Here is a 25717-nt window from a genome sequence, read left to right on the forward strand (position 1 = left end):
AATGACAAAATGAAGCCTACGGACAGTGTATGCGGTGTCCTGTCACATTAAAAACGATGAATATAAATAGAAAACGCATCAATTCTCATTACTTCAAGACTCCATTACATGACTGCAGTCTCTTTGTTTCACTGTGTTCTAATCTGGGCTGTTCTGTTGGGATCTACTGTTCTGCTGAGCTGAGATCAGACACCGTTTCCACGCCCAGAGCTCGAGCGCAGAGCGGCCCTGCCTGAAGCCTGCAGGCATTAATATCTCAATTGGCCAGGAGGGATTCCCATTTGGCTGACTGGCAGATGATTAGCTTCCCATGTGGGCGTTCCCGCTTCAAATCAGCTTTTTTTTTTTTTTTTTTTGCCACAACTGGTTCGTTAGTGTTGGATGGCTGCTTCGTCCATCTGACCCCTTCCTTCGCTGCATCGCCGCTACAGCTGGAATGTCTGATGGTTTAGGAGATAGAAAGAAGTGAAGCGAGTCCTTTTTTGGGAGAAAGCGCTAAGAGCGGGTCGAGGGTGAGCCTTAGAGGGGAGGTGCACTGAATTCTCAAAGTGGACATGCGTACAGGGTCCGTTCGTAGCTGAGGATCCTGTCTTAGTGTTGCAGTTACAGTAATAAAAGGAATATGTGCAGACCAGCAGTAAGGACAAGTGAATGGCTCTGTCCCTGAAAATACTGGACAGTTTCAACGCGTCCACATTATATGAAATGACATTTCTATGCAGCTTCTCATCAATGGCGGCTAAACAAAAAAAGACGAAGGAAAAACTGAGGTAATGCAGAAAAAAACGTCACTTGTTTTTTTTATTCCTTGTCATTTTCACACTTTTTTTTTTACTCTTTTTTTTAAACATTAGTTTTGATTTCTTGCGTTTCCTTTTACACTTAAGGGAAGCATGTAAAATGTTGAAAAATGACAAAAAAAGAAAAAGAGAGATCCCATGCTGTGTTTATAGGTTGTAGTAACCGGGACAACAGTGGTTTCTGTCAGTCAGATGCTCCCAAGTTCCCTCCGGCTGAATGCTCAGTGTTTTACAAAATAAGAGTAATTCCTACATCTTCTGCGTTGAGCAGTCCGAGTGTGATTCATGTTTTTATTATTATACCACGATGCTAAACCAAAGGGACGACTCTGCTGTAATGTAGTGTTTAAAAACATTAGTACCTTTCGTTTGTTTAGTTATGCTGTGCTGCGGCATCATTCTGTGCAGGCCAACGCTAAAGGAAAATGCAGAGGAAAACGTGTACTCGGCGCGTGTCTACAGGTCTGATAAGGTCTTATAGGGCAGTGGACATACTGTAAGTTCAGAGACGTTTAGGACAAAAAGGTTTGTAGTGTGCAGGATCACACAGGAACAGCTGTCTCTCTCCTTCCAGGTCCCATAGTGTTTCTAAAAACCGGTCAAAATTGTGCCCCCGTAGTTCAAAGCAGCAGGCTCCAGCTTTTTATGTGGGAGACACTCGTGGCAGTTTGTCACTGTTTCCGTGTCAGCATCAAACAGAAGAGTACGGAAACAGAGTTCGAGTTGATGATGTGGCAAAGTGACCTCTCTCGCCACAACAACAAAAAGAAAAAAAAAAAAGAAGGAAGGAAAGAAAAAGACATGAGTTGTCACTATAGTCCGCCTGCAGAAAAATGGAGGGGAGCTGCTGCCAAACAAAGAGCTCGGAAAAGGGTTTTTGGAGCGATGTGAAATTCCTTGTGGTGTGATTTGTGGTTTTAGTAAGGAGCAAACCTACTGTATCCCGCCCGGTATAAACTGGCCTGAAAGAGACAGAGAGGACAACACAGTCAGAGTGGAAAAAATGAAAGAAATACAGCTCGATACTATCGCTGTGAGTTCCTCTATAAAACGTCTACATGTAGTTATTCTACAGATCCAAAAATTGTACATTTATTGACCCCAGACTGCAAATGTGTACATGCATTTATTCATGAATTCATTTTTTTGGTGCAATGTCGCAGAGGACACACAAAAAAAGTCCTACAGTGGATCCAAAGAAGAGCTCACCATGAGCTGACCCCTTTGCATCTACTTTGTATTCAATTTTCCTCTCAGTAAAGATGCTACTGCGCATCTTCACACTTCCCTCTTTTTAAAAATACAACTAATTGATGTTCCACACTGGTTGTTTTGCAGCGTTTGAGTCGGTTCTCTCACCATGGCTCCCACTCCGTAAGCAGCAGCAGCTGGAGCTAAAGCGTGGTAGGGGTCTGTAGTGTACACCCGGCCGTAACTAGCAATGCAAACACAACATAGACAAGAAGTTTGAGCTAGAAGAAAAAAAAGGACAAAATTATCAAAGGTGTCCTGTGGACTTTCTGACTAGTATTAGTGGTCCTGTTAACAAAGGCAGTGAAGACAGAGAGGAAGACTGCTAGCAAGCAAACAAGGATGTAAAGTACATACAAGTCCACACTAAGCTAACTTCAGCGCTCTGTCCGGACTGGAACAGCATTTTCTCACCCCAAAAACAGTTCTTCCCGAAACGGCTTCCAGAGCGTGTAACTCTGAAAACACTGGCTCGGTGTTTCGGTGCGTCCGAGAAGACTGAGCACTTGCAAAAGGTCGACGTGAGCTGCCCAGTGAGGGTCGCAGGCTGTGTGGCAGTAACGCCGAGAAGGACTTTCTGTCTCCTCACACATTCGTTTATTTGCAGCGCTGTTGTTGTTGTCACAATTGTTTTGTGGTTTCTTACATACAACTGGCGCGAAATGTTGCTCCAGAAGGAACATTTACAGAAGAGGCTGTTCTCAATGAATTATCAGATTTGATGTGGTTTCTATATTCCATTCATTAAGAATGTGTAATCACTTAATCACGTTAACTTGGCTCCCTGACCAGGTTGTCTTTACCCTCCATCTAATCTTCTCGTACAAGATTACATTATCATGGTTAAAGACTTGCTGGCTTTCACTATTATCTTATGCATCCATTAGTGCTGTGTTATAAATGTCCTATATGAATTCATCCTGTGGCCTTGGACTCCTCTACAGATTCTCCTCAGCCGGCTGCCTCGACCTCAGACATGACGGCACATCTTTACAGTCTGCTTCACAGCACTCCTGTTGTACACTGAGGTGTGTGTGTCTGTCTGTTAATGTGTGCCCTGGGTTTATCTCACCTGTCGCTGTAGGCGGCAGCTGCGGCGGTTGCTCCGGTTACAGCCGCGGGCTGGGCGTAGCGATAGGCAGCGGCAGCGGCAGCAGCAGGGTAGCCTCCCTAAAGACACACACACACACACACAAAACAGGACTAACTCACATGTCTCTGTGGAAGGAGATACCTGGACTAAGGTGTGTAAATGACTGGGTGGGGGGAGGGGGGCATATAGAGATGGAATATACTGGCATTTAATTCTAAGAACCTTACAAAATCTACCTTGTTTGGTAATTTCTGACTAAATTCTGCAGCTATCACACTAAGAGGATGGTATATTTTTACTACATGTATTATTTGATACACAATTCAAGGTAAAACTGAAAAATATAACGTATTTTAATTTCAGAAATACTTTTCATTTCCTTGTATTCAGAAAAAAAAACTTTTCCTAATATTTAAATAACATTTCCTTGCATATACCGTACGTAAGCCCAAACCTGTCAATCCTACATAAACATTCACAAGTGAAATACAGAGTAAGTGTCAGTATATTGCATTTCTGTATGGGGAAAGGAGGAGGTGGTGTGGTGCTGGATGTGGGACAAGAGTGCTTTATCAGTGAGACAGAGAGGAAATTGGACTGTCGAGGTTGAGTTAGATTGTATTATTACCACTGTAGGAGAGGGGGAGGTAACAAACAGTGGGGGACAAATTGTTCACACAGTTGAGGCCATATAGAAACCTCCCTGTCTCATCAGGACAGAAGACGTAATGAAACAACAGTTAGAGGACACAAGGTTACGAGTCAGAAGCTCTAATGGAGACGTGTATGGAAAAACAGCATTATTATTATTTGTGTTCTTTCACATTGATTTAGGAGACAGAAAAAAAAGAGGGGAAGACGGAGGGGGGGGGGGGTCGCACACACAGACACACCCACGCAGGCCTACACTGACTTAACATCATCTCCTCGCACTGACACTGCATGCATGACCCAAATTAAAAGTTCAACACAACACCACTGCATTTGGACCTGATCAGAGCAGAGCACAGCAAAGCACAACAGAAACACCCGCTGGCATTCCCTGAGACGCCTGCAGGACACGGAGCAGAGGCGGATGGGGTGGGAAAACGGGGGGGGTTATAGGGGAGAGAGAGCAAGGCCTTCTGGGTGAGTGGAGGGAAAGGAGTAGTAATACAGCACATCTGCATGCAGCAGCTGATCAGCACATGCTTCGATAATCATCCTGGGAGGGGTCAGGGTGGTTAATTCAGGAAGAGACCATGTTCTCCATTTCAACTTCAAGGAGTATCTCACATCCCAGGCTAACATTGACTGGAGCCTTGCTACAGAAAAGGCAGCCTCCAATGCTGCAGGAAACCTACAGTTTAGCGTAAACCATCATGGTTGCATCCAATTTGCAAATATATTTCACAAATATGTTCGTGAGATGTAGGTGTTTTGTCTTTTTTGCCGACAAGAGAACAAATAAGGATGGGAGCCATTTTTTCTCCAGAACTTGGCGAGCAGACAAAAGAGACCAGGCCCTCTTTTGAACAAACTGGTAGGAAAAAATATACACTCAGTACAATTTAGTAGTTTAGTAAACAAACAAACAAACAAAGCCCTTCCCCACAATCGGAAAAAGTGCACATTTCAGTGAGTTAGTAGAAAAATAACTAAAAATTCAAAGCAGTGGTGACTTTTGGTTTTAAACAACTAAAAAGAAAACATGTTCCAGATCAGATCGGAAGATGATTCGTAAGATCAGAGGAGGTAGTACAGTAAAACAATGCACACTGTGGGTTTGGTGTTGAGTTGACCCTACCTGAGGCAATCTGGGACTAAGGACTGAGTCCTGAAACACTAGTCTATAGAGAGAACAGAAACAACCGTTGTCAACCTGGATACACACACGCACGCACAAACACACACACGCGCTTGTTCATACACGCAAACACTCGTACACTGACGCACGCTACCGCACCCACCCACAGAGCAGCCCTTATAGTGGTGTCATTAAGATTTTTATTTGATTTTTACATCAATGCGACCTATTTTGACCCAAGCTGCGTTCAAATTGTACACTAAGGGATATCTGTGTCATGGCACAAGAGAATCCCGAGGCAAAAAACAGCTTTTATCATGGAGGACACTGTGTTCATTTGTCACAAGTGCTGCGTTGTGCTTCTAATCGGCTCTTCATTCTGGACTCATTCACCTTTATGCAGGCAGCTCTGTGCAGCGCATGACTGGACGCAACATGCAGAATCACCCCCAGAGGAGAAAGAGCAGGAGAAAGCTGTGAGGGGAGGGACAGGGAGGGTGTGTTGGGTGGGAAATTTATTTACTTACATATAAGTCTGCAGCTCCGTAAAACCCATCCTGATACACCACACTGAGAGAAGAAGAAGAAGAGGAACGAGGGAGCGAGACGGAGAGAGAGAGGGGGAGAAGAGCAGGAGGGTGTAGTGGAGGGGGGGTGCGGACAGAGTGGTGCACAGTCCCAAAACCAGAGTGGATGAATGTCACAACACAGCAAAATATAAAAGAGGCAGGAGGAAGAGATGGAAAGAAACAGAGAGAGAGAGAGAGGAAGAGGGAGAGTGAGAGAGAGAGAGAGAGAGAAAGTTATTTCACACCCATGCAACATGCAGAGAAAATACAACTTCCATTTAAGCTCCACAACTGAAACCAAAAACATTAAACAATAGCCTCTTGGGGCTAATAGATAAAGGTAATTGAACTGAAATGAGACCATAAACTGCTATTGTTCCCCAGCTACAAGAAAAGCAGGGCAGTAAAGGTTACTTTGAACTGATCATTTAATGCGGACAGGTGTAGCTTTTTCGGTGGAGCAGATATGGAGAGGGTATTTCCTGCAGCCCCCGGTTTCATCTTGTTTAGCTTCATTTGAACGTCATCACAGTAAGCAGCCGCGGGGCCATTAACCAATCAATCCTGCTTTGATCTCAATATCCTAGCAGTCACAACCCCATTAGTCAATCATCACAGCACAGCAACGACATGCACAGTAACACATTCTGAAGGGACATAAAACACATCACAGTAAACGTGAATAATTTGTAGCAAATCTGTGCGCAGGGTGACTGCTTCTGCATAATGGCTGCACGCGTGTGTGCGGGTGTTTATTCAAATCTGCTGATGGTGGGAGCTGTGTGTTTATTCAAATGAACCTTCAATGGTGCAATCCCATCAGCGCGTCATACTCGGCTGAATAGCTTGTGAACGAACTGACAATGTGCCAGTTGGACTGCTGGAGAGAGCGAAGTGTGAATAATGTTTGGGCACGGGGACTGTATGAGCACAGCTGTGTCAAACAGAGACCTGCTCAAACAGAATTTGGAAAATCTGTGAGGTGTTCCTCAATAGATTTGCTAGGCACTGGACAAAACGATTGATCTTGATCCTTTTTTTTTTGCATTTTTAAAATGTGTTATGTAAAACGCATACAGAAGATCTGGGACAGCTACAAAGCACGTGACGTCAACAGCTCCCGTTTTAAAGCGGCGTGTCGTTCTCACCCAGGGTAGGCAGGGATGGCAGGCTGAGGCACGGCAGCCCGCACCGCGCTGTAGACGGGCCGGCCCCGGCCCCTGAGGTGGGCGCCGCGAAACGCTGCTGCTGCTGTGGTGGCTGCCGCTGCTGCAGAGGGGTAGGGAAACCCTGGGACTGAAGGAGGAGGGAGAGGGTAAAGGGAGGAGGTGAAGAAAAGGGGGAGAAAAATGGAGAGAGAGCAGAGGATTTAGGGAGGAGAGATAACGATGTAGGCAGGAAAAGTGGGGGAAAAAAGGGCGGGGGGGGCAGGATAAATTAAGGAGGAAGGAAAGAGCAAAGAGAGAATAATCCAACTATAGCCTTGAGGACTTGATATTAATAAAAGTGTCAGTGAGGAGAAATGCTAGGCAAGCAGTGCATTAATATAAATTTAAGATTGGAATATGACTAAAATTTTAAGTAAACTGTAGAGACAGATGTGAGTGTGGGTAGGGGAGCTAGAGAGTGGCCTTACCTGCGTAGAGCTCTGGTCCGTACACGGCCCCCACCATGGGACTCAATTTCCACCCCGCTGATGGTCACACACAGAGGAAGGGGCAAGTCATTAATATGGGCGGTTTACATAGGATCCTCTACTGTATGCCTGCTGCACTTGAACACATTTTATACACACATTTCCCAGAAGCATTCGCCTTTCCTGTTGGCATTCATAGCTCACTAGTTACTTAAACAGCATTTTTTTTTCCAAGTAAAACAAAATAAAGCAACACAAAAGAAGAGACGAGACAATCGTGCAGCACCACAGAGGAGCATTTCTTTAAAAACTGAGCGTCTCTGTTGAGGCTGTCCAACAGAACGCTATCTTGTTTCCATAAGACAGATTTCTTCTGCAAGACCAACTCAAAGCTACACTGGAAGCTGTGAAAGCAGAAGAATAATGGAGCAAACGGCTCTGCTGCTGCCACGTTAATCAAAAGGATTACCATTCTGCTTTGTTTATATTCTACACAGCGTGCCAACTTTTTTTGTATTTTAACCCTCCATTTTAGCATTTATGAGCAGCATCTAAACGTTCAGTAGACGGTTTCTAGCATGCTAAAAAGTAGTTCTAAGCCACACAGTTGTAATAACACGAAAGCTTGTGAACTCGTGTCGAGTTGATCTGGTGAACGTGAGCTCAATTTTAAAGTCGGCTGACATCATGGCTGGTAGGTGGTAGCGAAAATAAGACCCAGATAAACTGCGTGGAATTAGTTTGCCGTTAGTCTTACATAACGTGGTCTGCAGCGAGTGTGTCTCACCCTGCCTACGTCTGCGCCCCCCTGTGTACCTGTGCCGTTCGGCTTATTAGGCGGGCCGCGGTACATTGTTAGTGTGTTGCTGTGGTCGTTACCATAAGGCAGTGTGCTGAGAGCCTCTCCGTTAGGGTAGGGGCTGACCATTTTCTTGTTAGTCATCACCCTGGCGGTGGCGTTATTCACCTGAGGACGGAGGAGCAGATGGTCAGAGATGCAGACACAACAACTCAATACAGGAAACTAAGGTACAACAAGGCTCAAACACAAGGCCGAGGCTGATACACTTTAGATGGGTTTGTTCAGTGTTTTTGACAATATTACGTTCAACGTGTTTGCTGTTATGTGCTGGTATTATGCTTGCCTCCATTTTTTTGTAATACTGGTGCATCTCTGACGCTGACAGTGTTATTATCTGTGTACACTCACTGCTACTGGGTCATTAAAACTGAATACTGCTATTTGGACCACACAATCGGACTGTTACATAACCCTGTATTTATTGTGAAAATGCACACTTTATGCGTAACAGCTGGTTTAAAGTGAGGCACCGGATGTCACAACGCCCCAACATCCTGTCGAGAGGATATTCTCTGGTAAAAAAAATTTGGTTTCTTTCTGTTGGTGTCATGTGTGAAATATGAGCTTTTTTAACACACCTAACTCTGCAAAATGAAAAAACGACACATGCAACCAAATCAGCTGGCTAAAGAGTAAAGTCACCGCTGTTATGCTTTACCACTGTGATCAATTTTATTCCTGCCATGGCTGCTAACTCTTTCAGTGGTTATGTTGGTGGACGTGCTTGTATATAAAAGCAGGTGAGGACTGTGAGGGGGATTTTTAGTCATCATGCAATTAAAAGAGTTGCCCCGATACAGATTTCACTGATTCACTGCGGGGAGATATAAGGGCTGCCATAGGTGACATTGGTTATGTTGTTGCCGTGACTGCACATAAACGAAACGGCAGCAGCACCGAACAAGACACTAAGCTCTATTTTTTGGCATGTGCAGGTGAAAGTACTGCGGATTTTTTTTGGGGGTGTGTGTGTGCGCATGTTCTGTGCATGCAGGCTGACATTTCAGACTAATGCTTAGGCTTTCAATCCAAGATGGCTGATAATCTCCTCTCTGAGCTTCAAAGGCTCACACTCCGGTCCCTTGATCTATCCTCATCTGCCTTTGATGGGCTTTAAGAGAAGGAGATTGTGGCTCTCCGTTATAACCCATACTGTCCAAGTGTGCTGCAGAAGCTCTGCATCTGACTGGTGTGGCGAGCTAAAGATTAATGACCTTTTGGCTCGATGAGGGAAGAGTGTGTGTGTGTGTGTGTCAGACAAAGACGGAGAGAGACGGAGAGACTGGGGAATGAGAGTGCTTGTGTGCACATACACGTTTGCAGTCCCATTTAGAAGACCATTAAGGCCGAGACTGCCACTCGCGCTGCCTCTCTCAGTGAGTCATGTTCTTTATCTGCCGAGCTTCATTCAAATGGAAATGAGGTTTACCTCATTTTTCCCTCATTGCAAATGACAAGGTCAGTGGCAAATGACTCAATTAGCCTAGCCTGGCTAGCTAAGTGACGCAACAGTCTGTGGGTGTCTAAGCAGATGCATTCTGAAATGTAAATCGAGTTAATGAATTAAATTAATGTCAACATATTTCTGTATCACAGGGACATTTAGCCTCAACTTGCAAGAAGTTTTATGTTGTGTGTGTGTGTGTGTGTGTGTGTGTGTGTGTGTGTGCGGGGAGAATATATACCTGTGTTTGTGTCATGTGCAATCAATGAAATTGGGTTGACAGGAAAACATGCAAATCAACAGAATATGGGAGGCAAATCTCAAAGTGTTAACGATTAATAAAACATTCAGCCTGTCTCGTCCCACTTTTGCCCTCCCTGAACAATAAACCCGGACAAAATGAAGTCACATTTCCATATGAAACCAAACTTGTGGGGTTTACATACCTAAAAAGAAAAAGAAAAAAAAAGTAATACAAGGGAGAGAAAGAGGGGGTGCAAAAACATTTGTTTGACAAAATTAATAATCATATAACACAGAAATTACACGCAGCCAAATATGGGCGCATCACATGACCAAGAGTGAGTAACAAACCAAAAAAAGTAAAAAATTCAGCCAATCAGCAAGCGTCGGATGCAGCATAGAGACCAATCAAAACAATCGCAGCACTCCCACATCGAACACATACGAGACAAAGATGGGACAGATACGTTAAGAGGAAGGGATGCAGGTGAGAAGTAAAGAGACAGAGCCAGTCCATATACAAAAACAGGAGAACGTAAAGATGGAGTGAAGAGAAAGAGGAAAAAAAAGGAGAAAGTTTCCATGAGCAACACAAAAATAAATTATAAAACTAAGAACAATTACTGTTGAAAACAAAACATATATCCCAAGGTGCATCATTCAAATAAAGCAATTAGATTTGGTGACCATTCTCCTGAAAATCTCATTATATGTGGTGGGTTGAGAAACAGAGCACCAAAAGGATGGAGGGAACAGAGAGAGAGAGAAAGAGAGAGGGAGAGCTGAGAGAGAGAGAGAGAAAGAGAGATGGAGGAAGAGAGAGAGAGAGCAATCCTCATTCCCAAAAAAGGAGAGAAATAAAATAAACATGAGACACTAGGCCAGGCATTAGAACTGTGTGTCACAAACTAAGACCAGTACACTACGACTACTACTACAACTACAACTACTGGTACACAGACAATCCACTACAAGAAAACCAAACCAAAAGAGAAAAAACAAAACGGCAACATAATAGAGACCCAAACAACAGTAAGGTAAACCCCATATCTGTTCAGAAATGCATATGGTTACACAACACCGGCTGATTTGATAAGTGACCACATCCGGAGCAACTAGGTTTCTAAACAGGTTTTTTATTTTTGCATAAATTAGCAAAAAGATCCCAAATGAAATGGATCCAGTTTAATTTTAAGTGGTACAGCAGAAGAAGACAGTGCCAGGCTGCAATACGGCGAGTCAGGCTGCTGGCTCGCCACACGTTAAACATTTCTACATGTGTTCAAAGCCTGGACGAACTCCTCACCTCAATCTGTCTTAACACTACGGTACAACCCCCATTCCAAAGAAGTCGAGACACTGTGTAAAACTTAATAAAACAGAATGTGATCATTTGCTAATCCTTTGCATATACTTAAGAGTACAAAGACAATACATTTAATGTTTGACCTCATTGATTTTTTTGTAAATATCTGCTTATTCTGAATTTGATGCAGCAACATGTTTCAAACAAGTTGGGACAGGAGCAACTAAAGACTGGGAAAGATGTGGAACGCTCCAAAAACACCTGTTTGGATCATTCCACAGGTAAACAGGTTGACTGGTAACAGGTGATAGTATCATGATTGGGTATGAAAGGAGCATCCTGGAAAGGCTCAGTCGTTCACAAACGAGGATGGAGCGAGGGTCACCACTTTGTGATCACATGATTGGATAAAGGATGTTCCCGATGGGCCCAGGAACACTTCGTACTGTTTCAAATGACTGTATTCTGTTTTTATTTGCGTTTTACAAAGCGTCCCAACCTTTCTGGAATCAGGGTTCTAAAAGCAGGCAAGTCAATAAAACAAAGAAATTCAAAACCAGAGCAGCATTATTTGCTCTGCAGACTGGGGAGGGAGGGAGGGGGGCGGTCTGCATTCACTCAAAGCAATCATAGGCAGCAACAGGGAGCAAAGCTTCATATCATTTCTGTTCATTTTTTTTGTTTTATTAATCAAGACAATGAATACTATATACACTGTGTCCAATGGAGAATTAATCACATGGGTTGTGGACAGCCGTGTCATTGCATAGAGGAAGGTGATTACATTCGGTCATTCCCAGTGAGGTGTTAATGATGGTGGGGGGCGGGCGTGTGGAGAAAAATATTACTGTTAAAAGATCCAATCTGTTAAAGAAGACTGTGTGTGTGTGTGTGTGTGTGTGTGTGAGTGTGTTCCTGTGATATTGTGTTGTGCCCTGTAACATTACATAACAGAAACAGCTCTCTAGGGCATTACACTGCATGGGTCTGTCACTAATATGGTAACTGAACATACTACTGTATCAAATGCCCATTTCAGGGGTGGGGTGGGAAGGGGATCAGTTCAGTGATAGATGTTTGTACACAACTTACCGTTGCCGTAGAAACAGCGAGTGGTTACCGTGGAGACTGACAACAACACACAGAAGTCGTCAGGGAAACAGAAAAAATATAATAAATAAAGGAACAAATAATCCTAGTAACAAAAAAACCTAAATGCTCCCCCCCTGCTTTCCCCATGTGAAAAAAAAATCTGACAGCATCAGTGTTACAGCTCAGAGTATGAGAGAAAGAGGAAAGAGGAAGAAGAGGGTAAGAGGACGCGAGCTCTTGATGCTTAACGGAGCTCTGAGCATCGTTACAACAATCAGAAGGTATTCGGTGCTCTAGAGGACAAGATGGTAAAGGAGAATGGAGATATGGGACACCTACCCAGCCTTAACCCCCAAGAGCTAGCATACTGAATGAACAGCGGAGGACTGAAATGCAGCAAATTGGAACACTTCCAGGGGAAAGTCAGAAGAGCAGATACAAACGCACACTACCCTCCTTCATAAGAGCGGGACAGTAAAGGTTGGTTAAATGCCGTCTGGGCCTATTACAGTCAAAGGGACAAGTGGAGGTATTTTGGTTAGATTGTGCAAGTAATGACTCATTCCTGTGTGCTAAAGTTAGGCCACAAGAGAAGAGCGTGTGTTTGGAAATTGGTCGTGGGCACAGTGGCTAAAATTTCCTGTTTCACCAGTCACCATAAAAAAATAAACGTACTGAAGGTTGTATGATGGCAAAACAATACAAGTAAGACAGAAATCTGAGAGCACAATGGAGACAATAAATGGAAACAAAGTAAGGCAGACAGAGATGATGTGAAAAAGGAGGATAAATGTTAGAAAAACAGCTATAGGTTACTTTCAAATGAAATACAAACAAGAGACTGGCAACAAGAGAATGAAGGGGTGAGAAAGAGAGAGGGGGGGGGGGCCAACACACAGAGAGACCGGGGGTTGGAAAGAGGAAAGTGCAAACTCTCTTTCCCCTTTTCTTTCAACCTTTTCTACGTTTTCACTCATGTACAAGCCAAACACACATGGATACTCGCACATTTCATTCGTTAATCTCCTCTGAGGCAAGTCATGCAGGAACAGAAAGTTCAGATAACAAAACAGGATTGGTCAAATCCAAAGCTGGGGAGGGAGTAGGGGGTGGAGGGTTGTTCCATCTATGAAACTGGGACACAAGGAGCTGGCAAGCCTTCACCTCAGGCCATCACCCGTCCAGCAACTCACAATCAAGTTCTTACCAATTCGACCTCGTGCAGTAGAAATAATGCTACCGGGTAGACTCATGCAAAAAGGTTCATAATGTTTATGGAAATGATTGATTTCAGGTCCAGGCCAAAGTGAGCTGGAGGCCAACTGTGTCCCACTGAGGAGTGTGCACGGTGGCAGCACTGGCTGGTGAGAGTGCATGGTCAGGCATGCAGAACCACAGGCACAACTTCTCATCCTTTTCACACATCCATGCAGTGATGATGACACTTCTCACTCAACAGCTTCCCCCTCCCTCCACTGCATGCAGAGCTGCACCCCTTGTCACACACACACGCGCGCACACAGACACACACACACACCTCAGCTATTCTGCGCCGCTGCATTCAAATGTCTGACTAAAACTCTGCGCCGCGGAGGAGCCGTCACTTCCCCGAACACTCCAGCCTCACGGATCGAGCATGCAGCCTTGGAGCAGGAGTTAGTGAATGGGAGTCTGCAGGGTTTAGCATGGTCTCTGTGCGTTCGTGTGTGCACTGTCTACAACCACTGACGTGTACAAATCACTGCACTTTTGCTGTTGCTATATATCCCTCCAACAATGTAATTCACACTGCGGATAAATCTACAGCAGGCAGAGCAGACAGCTGCTAAGAGGGTTGACATATGTATAACAAGGGAAAGCAGCAAGCTCTTTTGTACAATACTGCTTGGTGCTGATTAAATAAAAAAAATGAATCCTGCAGTCTCTTTATTTTGTCTTGCATTCCCAGAGACAAAATAATGAAGGTATTACTGTTTTTTTATATAATCGCCAGCATACATCTCAACCTTCAAACTGTCACCTTTGGGGAAATCGGTCAAGAATTACTGAAGGGGTGTTTCCTGGACATAACAATATTGTTCTCTGTGGCTACGAGCTGATCAGAGCTGTTGGTCACACACAGCTGGACTGGATCATCAGTGAGACGCTTAGTTGGCACAACTGTGTAATAATAATAATTACCTGGGTTAAGGTTTGTGGCTGCACAAATGAGACCATGCAAGGACCCTAATGCACTTGCCATGCCGCCAGTAATTGCAGAATAAGAATTAAATATGTGACTACACATATGTGACTAAATGGTTAGGGGAGGTTTTCTATCATTAGAAAGATGGTATGAGTGAGGATGGACTGATTAACCCTTGATGTTGGAGCATACGCACAGAGACAGCCATGAGGGGGTGGAGATGCACTGAGGTGTGTATGTTTTGGAGTGCATAAGATACACACTGTCACACCTATATATAGGCCTGTAGGACTCTATATATAGAATGAATGGTGATGAGATGGGATCACAGAGAAGCAGGTACAGACAAAGTGAATTGTAGTTGGGCCACTTACATGGATACATTGGAAGCACACAGGAAATTGACTTCTTCAAAGCGCAGAGTTTTATTCCAGACAAAGACAAGTACAGTTTAACTTTAAGCACAACAATTCTCTTTCTATTTCATATGGACTACATGCATGCACACTGTGGGCAGCTAAGCTATGAGAACAACTAATAACCAACTCCCATTTGCATGCACCGAGAACAGGAAATGTCAGCACTCCAGTTAAGTACATCACATCTTTATAAATCATTCAATCAAAACTTACTCTGAAAACTAAGCTATTCAGCCTTTTTTGGGGCAGGACGATGACGCACCCAGGTGCGATTGAACACGTAAGTCAACGGTCCCATCACCAAAACTAATTCAACAAATAGCCATACAGAATAAGCATGCAAGAAAAAACATCAAGCTGTCTGCAGTAGTGCCTCAGTTAGGCTACATTAATTCCATAGGAAAATACCAACCATGCACACGTAGGCTGCATCGACTTAACTCATGCTAGTGGATAGCAGTGAACTGCAGGGTCACACACAGTAATAGTTCAGAATAGATGTATAACCATAGTATACAGTAGGCCTATATTTCAGAGTTTCTGAATTATCATAGAAATATATGATTACTAAAGTTATTTTTCCGCCACCTTCATCTCTGAAAACATAGTTCAACAAACTCTGAAATGATATGACCAATTAAAGCAAGAGTAACACAGCAACATCTGCAAGAAAGGAGAACTGCCAGATAGCATTGCCTCAAATAGAAATGTCCGGCCCTTTCTCCTCGGTTGAAAGAATGTATAAACACAAATCCACGGTTTGTCCTGCGCCAGCCTTTTGTCTCTTCAAGCCCATGCACCATAAACAGGCAGAAAGAGACACACTCCACGCACTTCCCGTTGCTGGCCCACCATGCAGCTGATACATGATTCGCTACAGCCCAACACCACTACAAGTACAACGGAGTACATGCAAAGTGACAACTGAAAACAAAGACAAACTGCTCGCTGATTAATACTGATATCATGCAAAATTTGAGAAGAAAAACAGATAATCAGGTTAAGGCAATGCCAGGGACAACACAGTTTGCTGACTGAACACAAGGGGTAAGACTGATGCAGGGTAAATTGACTCCATCAGTATCCGTTCAGCTTGCTGATTGACTGAAGGTGGAGGTGTGTGGAGGGAGTATGTTGTACCAGTGGATGCAGGTGGCTCTCTTTCATTCCCGACCACACTGCAGCAGAACTGAGAGTATAGAACTGAAAAAGGGTCCAGCTAGCCTCATCCATCATGCAGGAGCGGACTCGCACACTACCCCACACACACACACACACACACACACATTTAAAGTAAATCACCACAGTAAGCCCATGCAGAAATCCTGGCTTACGGTGGAGCGGGTCAAGAGATCCAATATGGACAACTGGTTGATCAAAACCCCCAATAAAATAAGCAAGAAAAACGGCTTTCAAAAACTCAGCACATGCTTCAGTTGAAAAACAAAAAATGAATTAAATCAAAGTAAACAACCTGAACGCACATAGACTTCACATACATAGAAACACAAGTGCACAGATCTTTGGCAAGAATCCAGACTTCCATAAAGTGAACATGCGTCAGTGTTGCTGTGATTCCCAGCATGCTGCTGTTGCACCAGGAGCCATGAGCTTGTCACAACCACTTAGCCGCAGCACCGGGAGAGGGGAACACAGAAGGATTTCTAACTCTAGGGAGGAAAATAAGAGCATCTGACAGCAATCTGCCATGCATCATCCTTTCACTGCGTTCCTCTCGTGCCCTCCGGTGCCGACTACACAAACATCATTCCAATTGTTGCGGGAAAAGTTGTAACATCAGTGTGGCTACAAGTTGCGCATCAGTGGGGAAAAAACAAACAAACCAAAAAAAAAAAAGGTGAAGAGGCAACAGCTCAATGTGAAAAATAAAATGCTGCAGAGAAGTACCCAGCATGCCTTATGTAGTGTTCTTGCACCCCCAATCATCCCCACCACAAAAACAGAAAAACAACAAATGAAAGGAGGAAAGAAGTCCTAGAAATGAAAAACACATTGCAGAAGACCAGGGAGTGGGATACCAGTGGGCTGCATCAGAGCATAACACTAAAGGGAGGATGGGAGCTAGCTAGCAGTCAGTGATCAAGCAGAATTACGATGGGAGTACAGAGAGAATACAGAAGAGAAGAAGGGGAAAGGGGGGTGGGGGGAATTACCTCAATCTTACGACCTTCCACCAATGTGCCGTGAAGCTTTTCCCTGGCTTTCTCTGCGTCTGCGCTGGTCTCAAATGTCACAAAGCCAAAACCCTGTGGTACACGGCAGAGGTTAAAGAGGTTTGGCGGCGAGCGAGGCACACGTCACAAGGGATTGAGCAGAGGGAGAGAGGAGAAGCCTTCGACCTCTGAGTGCACTCTGACATTGTTTAATAGATAATTGGAGTTTTATAATAATGGCTTCCCATGTGGCGTGCTGATACGTCACAAAGTGTCACATTTACAGAGAAATACAATGCAAAGTGTGAATTACTGTCAACAGTGAGGAAGAATTGCAGTGTGCATTCACAGAAACGAATGTCTCCTGTGCACTTACCTTTGAACCCCTCTCATTGAAAATAATCTCTACATCCAGAATCTTTCCAAATTGCTGCAAATAAATTTGAGGGAAGAAATTAGCAAACACATATAAGCAAAGAAAGCAATAAATTACATCTTTTAGTTGACTCAGGATCTTTGGCTTGGTTAGAACTCGGTCTTTCAGTGACAACATTACTGAAAAGTCAGCAAGTCAGACACTAGGTGTCACTATTGTACAAAAGACAACATCCTACATTTCAGTGTGCTTCTTTCTGTCCCATCGCCTTGAACTCTGCTCTGTCCCCTTTTTTCCCTCTCACTTCGTCACTCATGCTAGCACACTGACACACATAGCAGACAAATGCCCCCTCAAGCATCAAGAGAACACTCATGAGTGTCTTTCCTTTGTGTTGGTTTGACTCTTTTGTCAGGCTCTAAACCCCACCCCTAGTGAACCGGACCCACCGCAGAGGACCCGGGTTGTCTAGACTGATTTATTGATCCCATTACAAATGAGGCAAACAGCATTCCCAGCTTCTCACCCCAAACATCTGCCTGAGGTCAGGGTCCCGGAAGCGGAAGGGGATGTTTGAGACGTGGAGGCGTTTGGGGGTCCCTTTGGCCTCTGTGGGGTCTCCCACGGAGCCTCCTGCTCCTGTGCCTCCTGTACCACACTGTACACCCGCCTCCCCCTGGGACGTCTCCTCTGTCTTTCCCTGTGGAGAGAGAGAAAAGAAGAAGGGATGAGGAAGGTGAGAGAGGGGGAGGCAAAGCTAATGAAATGGCTTATGATAATCACTTTAGCAAGTTAAAGCTCTGCTACCCATCTTCTTTAAAATTTTGGCAGAGCATATGAGTAGACGATGCAGAAAGCCATTTGTATAGAGGTCTTGATCTCATCATGAAATTAAAATTTTAATCTAAACTGCATCTTAAATGAAATATAATTGTTATATTTATGATTAAAAACAAGTCTGCAGCCATCCTTCCAGCTCTGGCGGTTGCCCTCAACAGAGGTGAGTTGAGCCAAACGCTAACATCAGAATGTAGGTAGGTATTATGTTTACAATGCTATCCATCTAAGCTTTGCTTGTTACCATGCTAACATTTACCAATTAGCAGTTACACAAAGTTCAGACGAGGCTGATGGAAGAGTCATTACTGTTGTAGGTAATTTTAAAAAAAGTACTGGACAAAATTTCATGGCAATGCATGAAATTATGTCCAGTACCAAAGTACTTGTGATATTTCACTACATATAAAGAAAATTCACCTGATTCTCGTACTACAGGAAAATCAGAGAATCACCGAATCCATTAAGATCTATCTTTAAGTAAAAAAAGGCAACCTAATGGTGGAACTAGATGATGATCACTAAAGTCATTAGGATTCATTCCCTGGGGACCACAGACATTAGTACAAATGCTCAAAGCTATCCATCCAATAGATGGTGAGGTATTTCAGTCTGAACCAACATGGTGGACGACTGACCGGTTTCTGCCTGCTTTCAGTAGTGCAGCACTACAACAGCAAATGTTAATGAACGTGAATGGAAATGACTCTATATCCCAAACATCTGACGGATCAGTAAACAACTACTCAAGGCTTTATCAACACAGGGTGCTTACGTTGTTGTTGGCGGTGGCGGTAGTGGCGGTGGCTCCGTTAGCACCGACCCCTACCTCTGCTGTACCTTGGCCCCCAGCACCAAACATGGCCCCAGGGCCAAACTCTGTCCCCGGTAGCCCGTTTTGAGGAGGGGGTGGAGGGGGGAATGCTGAAAAGGGTGGGGCCACCAATCCCTCCTGTCCTCCTGTCGAATCCTGAGAGCCCTGCAGCAGCGGGGAAGGAAGGAAGGGAGAGGAGAGAGCAGAATATGTAATCAGTAAGCCTTTAACCAAAGGCTGTAGCTTCCTGATGAAGGTAGAATGAAGGGGTTAAAATCCTGCCGATTAAATTTCACTCTCTCTCTCTCCCTCACCACTCCCCCATTCCCTCCCTGCTATCCTCTCCCCCTCCCCTCTACCTCCATATCTCTGACAGGCATGTGTTTTCAGTCAGCCAACCATGAAATATTTACTGCAAACACATCTATTATTAAGAGTCAGAAAATTCGATACACGGTTTGAGATACACACGTTTATGGGATGGATGGACACGTGGAGCGATAAGCACTAACTCTGATAACCGTGACATGTTTGCAGTCTACGTTGTGCTGCACTGTGTGAATACTTGTTCCTGTAGTTTTGGATTTGTTTTGCAGCCATCTATAATTCAGAGTAACTGTGTATCAGCCGTTGCCTCCGCTTCTTTTTTTTTTATTCTGCTCTGTTACAACTGTATCAGCAGGAGGATCATCTACAGATGCTTTATAGCTGCGCTGCTGCTCCAGCACACACACCTTATCTTGCGCGTGTGTATGGTGACTCTGCATTATTGCTTGCTTCAATCATTTCTCACACTCAAGGACATCTTGCACCAAGTTTCATAAAGTCCTTTTAGAGCAGAGAAGGAGAGTAAAAGAAGGAGAGACACCGTGGATGAACGGGGTCAGGGCTGCTCCTTCCACACCAGGACAGGCAGCATGGCACACAGCATCCAACGCCATTAACCACGGGTCTGGTCTCTGCCATGGGCTGGCTGACGTCAAGAGACACTCAGTCTCCAGACAGCCTTTTTAATTAGACAGAGTAACTAAGATGCCGCAAAGCAAACAGGCTCTCTCCCTCTCTCTTCCTCTAATCCTATAGCCTGACTGCTCGCTGTTCTTCTGCAGTGTCGACCGCATTGGCTGTAAAAAAGCCAGCTGAGTCTAAAAGGCCCATCTGCAAGACAGACAGCTTCTGGGGTCTGGGCCCAACAGATACAGAAGGCATCAGAGGAGGCGGCATGATCCAAAAACAGGATGGAAAAATCTGGGAAACTCATCCGCTGCCACTCTCATTGTGGTAAGGCTGCATGTATGTCCGGAAAGAATGTGTGAAAGCTGATTGTGTTTTGAATCGGCTACGAGGTTTCTGTCACCTAGTGATAAAAAAGGAACCATCAAAAACCTGCTCAAAAGGAGACGATAAGCCGTTTGAACTCATCGGCTAGGCCTTAGCCAACCCGGGCTAGAATATATCAAAGCCTAAGTGTACTTGTTAGGGCATGCAAGCTCATAAACATGCAGTAGCCTGTATTTAGCCACTAAAGGGTGTGTCCTATTGGCATATCCCTGCCCAGGGCTGACACACAAACATGCTGGGCAGAGGGAAAGAAGAGAGAGCAGAAGAGTTAGAGAAAAGAGTGACTGCAGAACGAGAAGGTTAGATCTTATGATTGGACAGAGGAAAAATACTAATCATGTTTTAACAGCAGTGCTCATCTACATTTTAAGCCTCACTGACTGTGGGAGTCGAGGAGAGCAGCTCAGTAACTGGGCCTCCCTGAACTGACATATTTCATTAACAGGGATGCCATACCACAAACACTGATGATCTAGTGTTTTTCAGAAGACTGCTTCAGGGCATCAGTGGAGCAGCTCGCTGTTTATAAAAGCTTCTGTATAGTCTACGCACGGTTTCCTAGCTGAATAAAGCACTGCAGAGCCTGAACCTACTGGACTTGATGTCATTACACAACGCTCCCACATGATTAGTCATGTGAAGAAAATAGCATCTTAAGGTGTTATAATACGTAGTCTTCTACTGCAGAGGTTTAAAGATGTGAGAATTTAGCTCACCAAGCATGCACGATTAATGAATTGATGAACTAATAAACAGAGAGGCGAATGAAAGTGGTCGGTTGGGAACAGTACAGCCTTAAGACTACGAAGGCATTCCTGACCAGCTGACTAAGAAGCAGCACTGCCCTACATGGCAGCATCATATAGTCAAAAGGAAAGGGGGGAGAGAGGAAAAAGGAAATAATGGAAAAAGAAGGGGGGGGGGGGTTGAGAGGAGGGGGAATGGGATTATGGGAAATAATGACAGGCTCTATTAGAGTGATGTCTAGTCTTAACTCAAACTGAATTTTCACATTGTGAGATAAGATACAGAACTGGCTAAATGTGTGATACATTTAAAGAAGCTGGGCTTCGTATTAAAATGGACATGAACAGTGAAATGGAGTGGATCAAGTGTCAACTGAGAAGCTTTTTAATCAATGATCTGATATTACGAATAGAAAAGGACCATCTGGAGTCGGACCTATTCATCCACACTGTTTTCACTCCAGCTCATGCACACACACACACACACACACACACACACACACACAGACACACAACAGTTGTGTTACCTGAGACACCATATGTTTTTCCCTACACGGAGAGGATGAGGGGGGAGGAGAGGCCTTTTCACAGCAAACCTTTCAAGCGTGCATCTGTGTCTGTCTGCTGACTTTAGCCTCTCTCTTTAGCCACAGACGCAGTGGTGACGCCACTGAAACTCATCGATCATGCAAATTCACAACACTTTGTCTACTGGAACTATCTAGTATCTGTAAAGTGGCCTGACTGAAGATAGAAATACTCCTCTCAGCTTCTTCTCCCTCTGCAGTCCGTCTCTTTTCTTCTCCTGTGGTTAGAGAAGTATGCCTGCGTTCACCCCCCCACTCTTCGTCCTTGCCTGCCACGCTTGATGAAAGCCAGAGGGAGATTCCCCCCCCCCCTTTTAAAACCACCGGCACTCGCCCCTCAAGTCACTCAAACTTTCTACTGCGCTGTGATGTCTATCAAAACGTAGGCTACGCCCCATGTCCTTATACGGCCGCCTCTGTGGAGAAGCTCCCGCCTCTCCTTCCTGACTGTGGGCCAATCAGATTACGCAAATACTGGCTCCAAAAGGGACATGGATTGAAAATACTTAAAAGAAACAAAAATGTTTAATAAAAATAAAAAAAAAATCACCCACAAGCATCACTTTCAACGCTGTCATCATTTTTCTGGCTTTGCCGGACAGCTGCCAATAAAAGCACCACAGGGCAGGCAGAGGAGGAAGACACTCAAAGACTGTCCCCCTTGAGAGGTTCTGTGGGGGCTTTGTGTCCCAAGACTGTCATGATGGTGCATAAAATAACAAGGATATTATTAGAACTGCAATAATTAGCTGATTAACTGATTAACAGAAATATAATCCCCAACTACTACTACTTTGACAATCAATCATTTTTTAAGCAGAACCACCAAACGTTTGTTGGCTCCAGCTTTTAAGGTGTAGGGATTTGATGCTTTTCTTTGTCATAAACGATGAAACTGGATGTACTGTTAGTTGGACAGAAATAGACATTTGAAGAAGACCTTACTTTTTCCTGAGATTTGGACATTATTTGAGAAAATAACCAGCATATTGTTAAATAATTAGTTAAAGCCTAAGATTTAGGAGATGAAGACAATTTATCGGGGATAAAAATGATTACAACATTCATTTAAATAACACTAAAAAAATTCAATAGTAAGTCTAAATCAAAACCCAAAATAAAACACATAACATAAATTAGGGCTGCAACCAACAACTATTTTCATGACGGACTGATCTACCAATTAATTTCTTGGTTCATCAATTAATCTTTTAGTGAATAAAATATTCAAAAATTGTGAAAAATGCTGATCACAGTTTCCCTGAGCCTAAAGTGACATCTTCAAATAGCTTCTTTTTGTCCAACCAACAGTCCAAAAGACTGACTCTTCATTTACACAACATAAATCACAAACAAAAGCAGCAAATTTACATTTAAGAATCTGGAACGAGTAAATGTTTGACATTTTTACTTGAAAATGGCTGAAACTATTAGTCAATTATCAAAACGGTTGGTAATTAATTTCCTTTTGATCTATCTATTGTTGCAGCTTTAACAGATAAACAATTAAAATAGACTAAAATCAAATCTTGTTTCCTTCTTCATTTGGCTCCATTCAGTCATTTACTGACACAGTATATTTCAGTGAAGCTGTACCAGGATAGAGGAACAGCTCTTAGAGAAGTTTTAGTGCAGCTACATACTCCAGACTTGGTGCAGACAAATCTCAGCTTAAACACGATTAAGTGTTTACAATATTTCTACTGAATGGTGAAAAGCAAACTCAGTCCAAACACACTTAACCTCCCTCCAGACTTCATCCAGAGGCACGATGCTTCCTGTGTCAGGGGCATGAGTGTCTCTGTAGCAGCAATGCGCTCATATCTTCCAAATCCCATTTAATACAAGTTTTTAAAAAAAGTCCGACTTGATTTTTGTGTCCCTATTGCTCATATCCAATCACTGCTTGACATTTACACTTAACATTTCCCTGACCTTTAATCCAGACTGATTTAGAGAGGATGCAGTAGCAGAATGAGCTTTTCACCCTATACAACCAAGAATCCATAAAACCAACACTAGAGACAACAAAGACCAATGGAAATATGCAAATTGGGCCCGGCCAGGATTTGAATGTTTTAACATGCTTGCTGCACTGCCAGTTCCAAATGTTTTATTCCATCCACAGGATGTTGTTTAGCACAATCTTGCATTCTGAGCAGATGCAGCAAGATGGGTATGCTGTCGTCACGACTTTAGCAGAAGTTGTTTAAATTTAAAAACCCAACGGCACCAACTTATTGCTGCAGTGCGAGCTAGGGAACAGAGGTACAATGTTACACTGTTTGTCATGCAGGAGTAGGTACCCTAGGAGATACTGCATACATTTAGGGCTCTACTGCACCACATCCGTGCATTGCATCGCTTGCGATGTGCCTGTATGTGTGTATGTATGTGTGCTTTGGAGTGAGGTAACATGCAGAGCGTTTTCACACCTCGACCCGCTGCATACAGCCTCCGGCAGCGGCAGTTAGAGCAGCAATAGTGTTGGACAATATCATCACGGGTGTATGGGCAGAGGGAGAACCCTGGGGTGGAGTAATGTCACACAGTGCATTAGACCAATAATACTGAGGGCTCTGCACTTTGCTTTAGTGCTTAATCTGTGTTAACAGGTGACAATGTGTTACTGTTTGTGTTCTCTTCAGAAGGGAAGTCAGTATTATTTGCCGCTTTCTAATGTGAGAGTAGCTGCACACAAAATACCCATAATCCCACAGGATAACTATCAGGAATAAAGTTAAATATGCCATTGGTTAAACTGTGTGCTGTTTTACCATGGCATGGCACTTAAAGTACCAGTTAAATTGTTATGAGAGTGCAGCAACACAATTCTGTCCATGTCTCATATGCGTGCAGCGTCACTCCCACTTACAGACGAACGCAGAGCTCTGGGGGGAACAGACTTGGGTGTGAGGATTCCTTACAGGCCTGTTGTCGTACGCTGGCTAACCAAGCAGTCTTGTGGAGATAATATGGCAAGTGGAACTGTTAGGCGGCCTAAATACTCAGATGTCACTCACTGCCTTGCAAGCCGCTCAGCGTAACAGCAGCTTGGCTTAACACCCTTCCTCAAGGGCTCAACACTGAGCAGAGGGGTTAGAGGAACGATGCAAGATATCCGGACATCTACAAATATAAGCAGACGTGGGAATAAAGCGCAGCGAATGTGCGCACATATTTTCAGACAGCCAGTTATGCTGACATATTTTTTGTTGAACTGTGAAAAAACAGACATGAAAATAGGCAGGCTCAATGCTTCAACGCCATCCTGCTGCAGCGACGACGCCCCCTCTGCAATCTAACAGGCGCCTTTTCAGAATCGGCACATCAGCGAAATCATTATGGAGCCATGTTCATTTGTCACTGGGAATACATCAAGGTAGAAATTCAAGTAGGTCTGGGTGACGTGGCCAAAAATAAACACTTGTTATCGAATCTTATGGACAATTCACAATTGTAAGCAATGGTTTTTCATGCAAGATGCAGGAAACCTCCTCAACTTAAAAGGTTGTCATTGTTATACATATTCAAACTGTATAGGATAGTCGGTCGCAGATGCTTCAACTAAGTAGCGCACAGACGTCCACTCTAATAATCAGTTTCAGCACAGACAGAGCAGAAAAGTCTGCTGGCTCATTCACCTACTCCTGCTCTTTGTGTCTGATGACGTCAGCCTGACATCTGCAGACAGCTGGTTGCTAGCATCAGTGTCCTGGCATGTATGGACAGAGTGAAAGACGTAGAATCCACACTCCGATCGGTCGACCCTCATGGCTTCACCTCTGGTTACCAGAGAAGGATGCCTCACTAGCAAAAAGAGGATCAGTGTGCGGAGCATTTTTTCTGTCTATCCCTCATGTAGATGCAACCATCAGATACACTTTGAGGTAGCCACCTGGAATCAGGAGACACGTGAAAATTAAATTTAACTGTGCACATCTGCTGCAGTTTACGGGACTGTCGAGACTCAAGACAGCTAATGCAGCTAGCTTTAACTGCATTACGTTTCGACAAAAAAAAAAAGCTTTTGTGAGCGTTATAATTACTCAATTTTCATGATTTCATCGAAAAAGATGAAAAGGCTGCGTCCATTTCTGGTCATTGTAAACAGGCAGGAGCGTCGCCTGAATACCCGATGTGTTCAAGCTGTATA

General features: G+C 43.9%; 1 protein-coding gene across 4 annotated transcripts in view; it reads right to left on the bottom strand.

The window, feature by feature from the left end:
- Positions 1-1589: 1589 nt before the first annotated feature.
- LOC121621012 (RNA binding protein fox-1 homolog 2-like) overlaps positions 1590-25717 on the bottom strand; it is a 40792-nt gene continuing 16664 nt past the window's right edge. For 3 of the 4 annotated variants that reach the window (XM_041957305.1, XM_041957303.1, XM_041957306.1), the window contains 11 exons: positions 18849-19052; positions 17763-17936; positions 17237-17290; positions 16861-16953; positions 8015-8102; positions 7136-7192; positions 6648-6795; positions 5458-5500; positions 3124-3221; positions 2160-2235; positions 1590-1762 (listed from right to left, as the gene is read on the bottom strand). In XM_041957305.1, coding sequence (XP_041813239.1) covers positions 1718-1762; positions 2160-2235; positions 3124-3221; positions 5458-5500; positions 6648-6795; positions 7136-7192; positions 8015-8102; positions 16861-16953; positions 17237-17290; positions 17763-17936; positions 18849-19052 — 1080 coding nt within the window. In that variant the 3' untranslated portion in view covers positions 1590-1717. Of the gene's footprint in view, positions 1763-2159; positions 2236-3123; positions 3222-4930; positions 4974-5457; positions 5501-6647; positions 6796-7135; positions 7193-8014; positions 8103-16860; positions 16954-17236; positions 17291-17762; positions 17937-18848; positions 19053-25717 lie in introns of all 4 variants that reach the window. The other variant, XM_041957304.1, reaches the window with a different exon arrangement.

Source organism: Chelmon rostratus, chromosome 17 (genome assembly GCF_017976325.1).
Source record: "Chelmon rostratus isolate fCheRos1 chromosome 17, fCheRos1.pri, whole genome shotgun sequence".
NCBI lineage: Eukaryota > Metazoa > Chordata > Actinopteri > Chaetodontiformes > Chaetodontidae > Chelmon > Chelmon rostratus.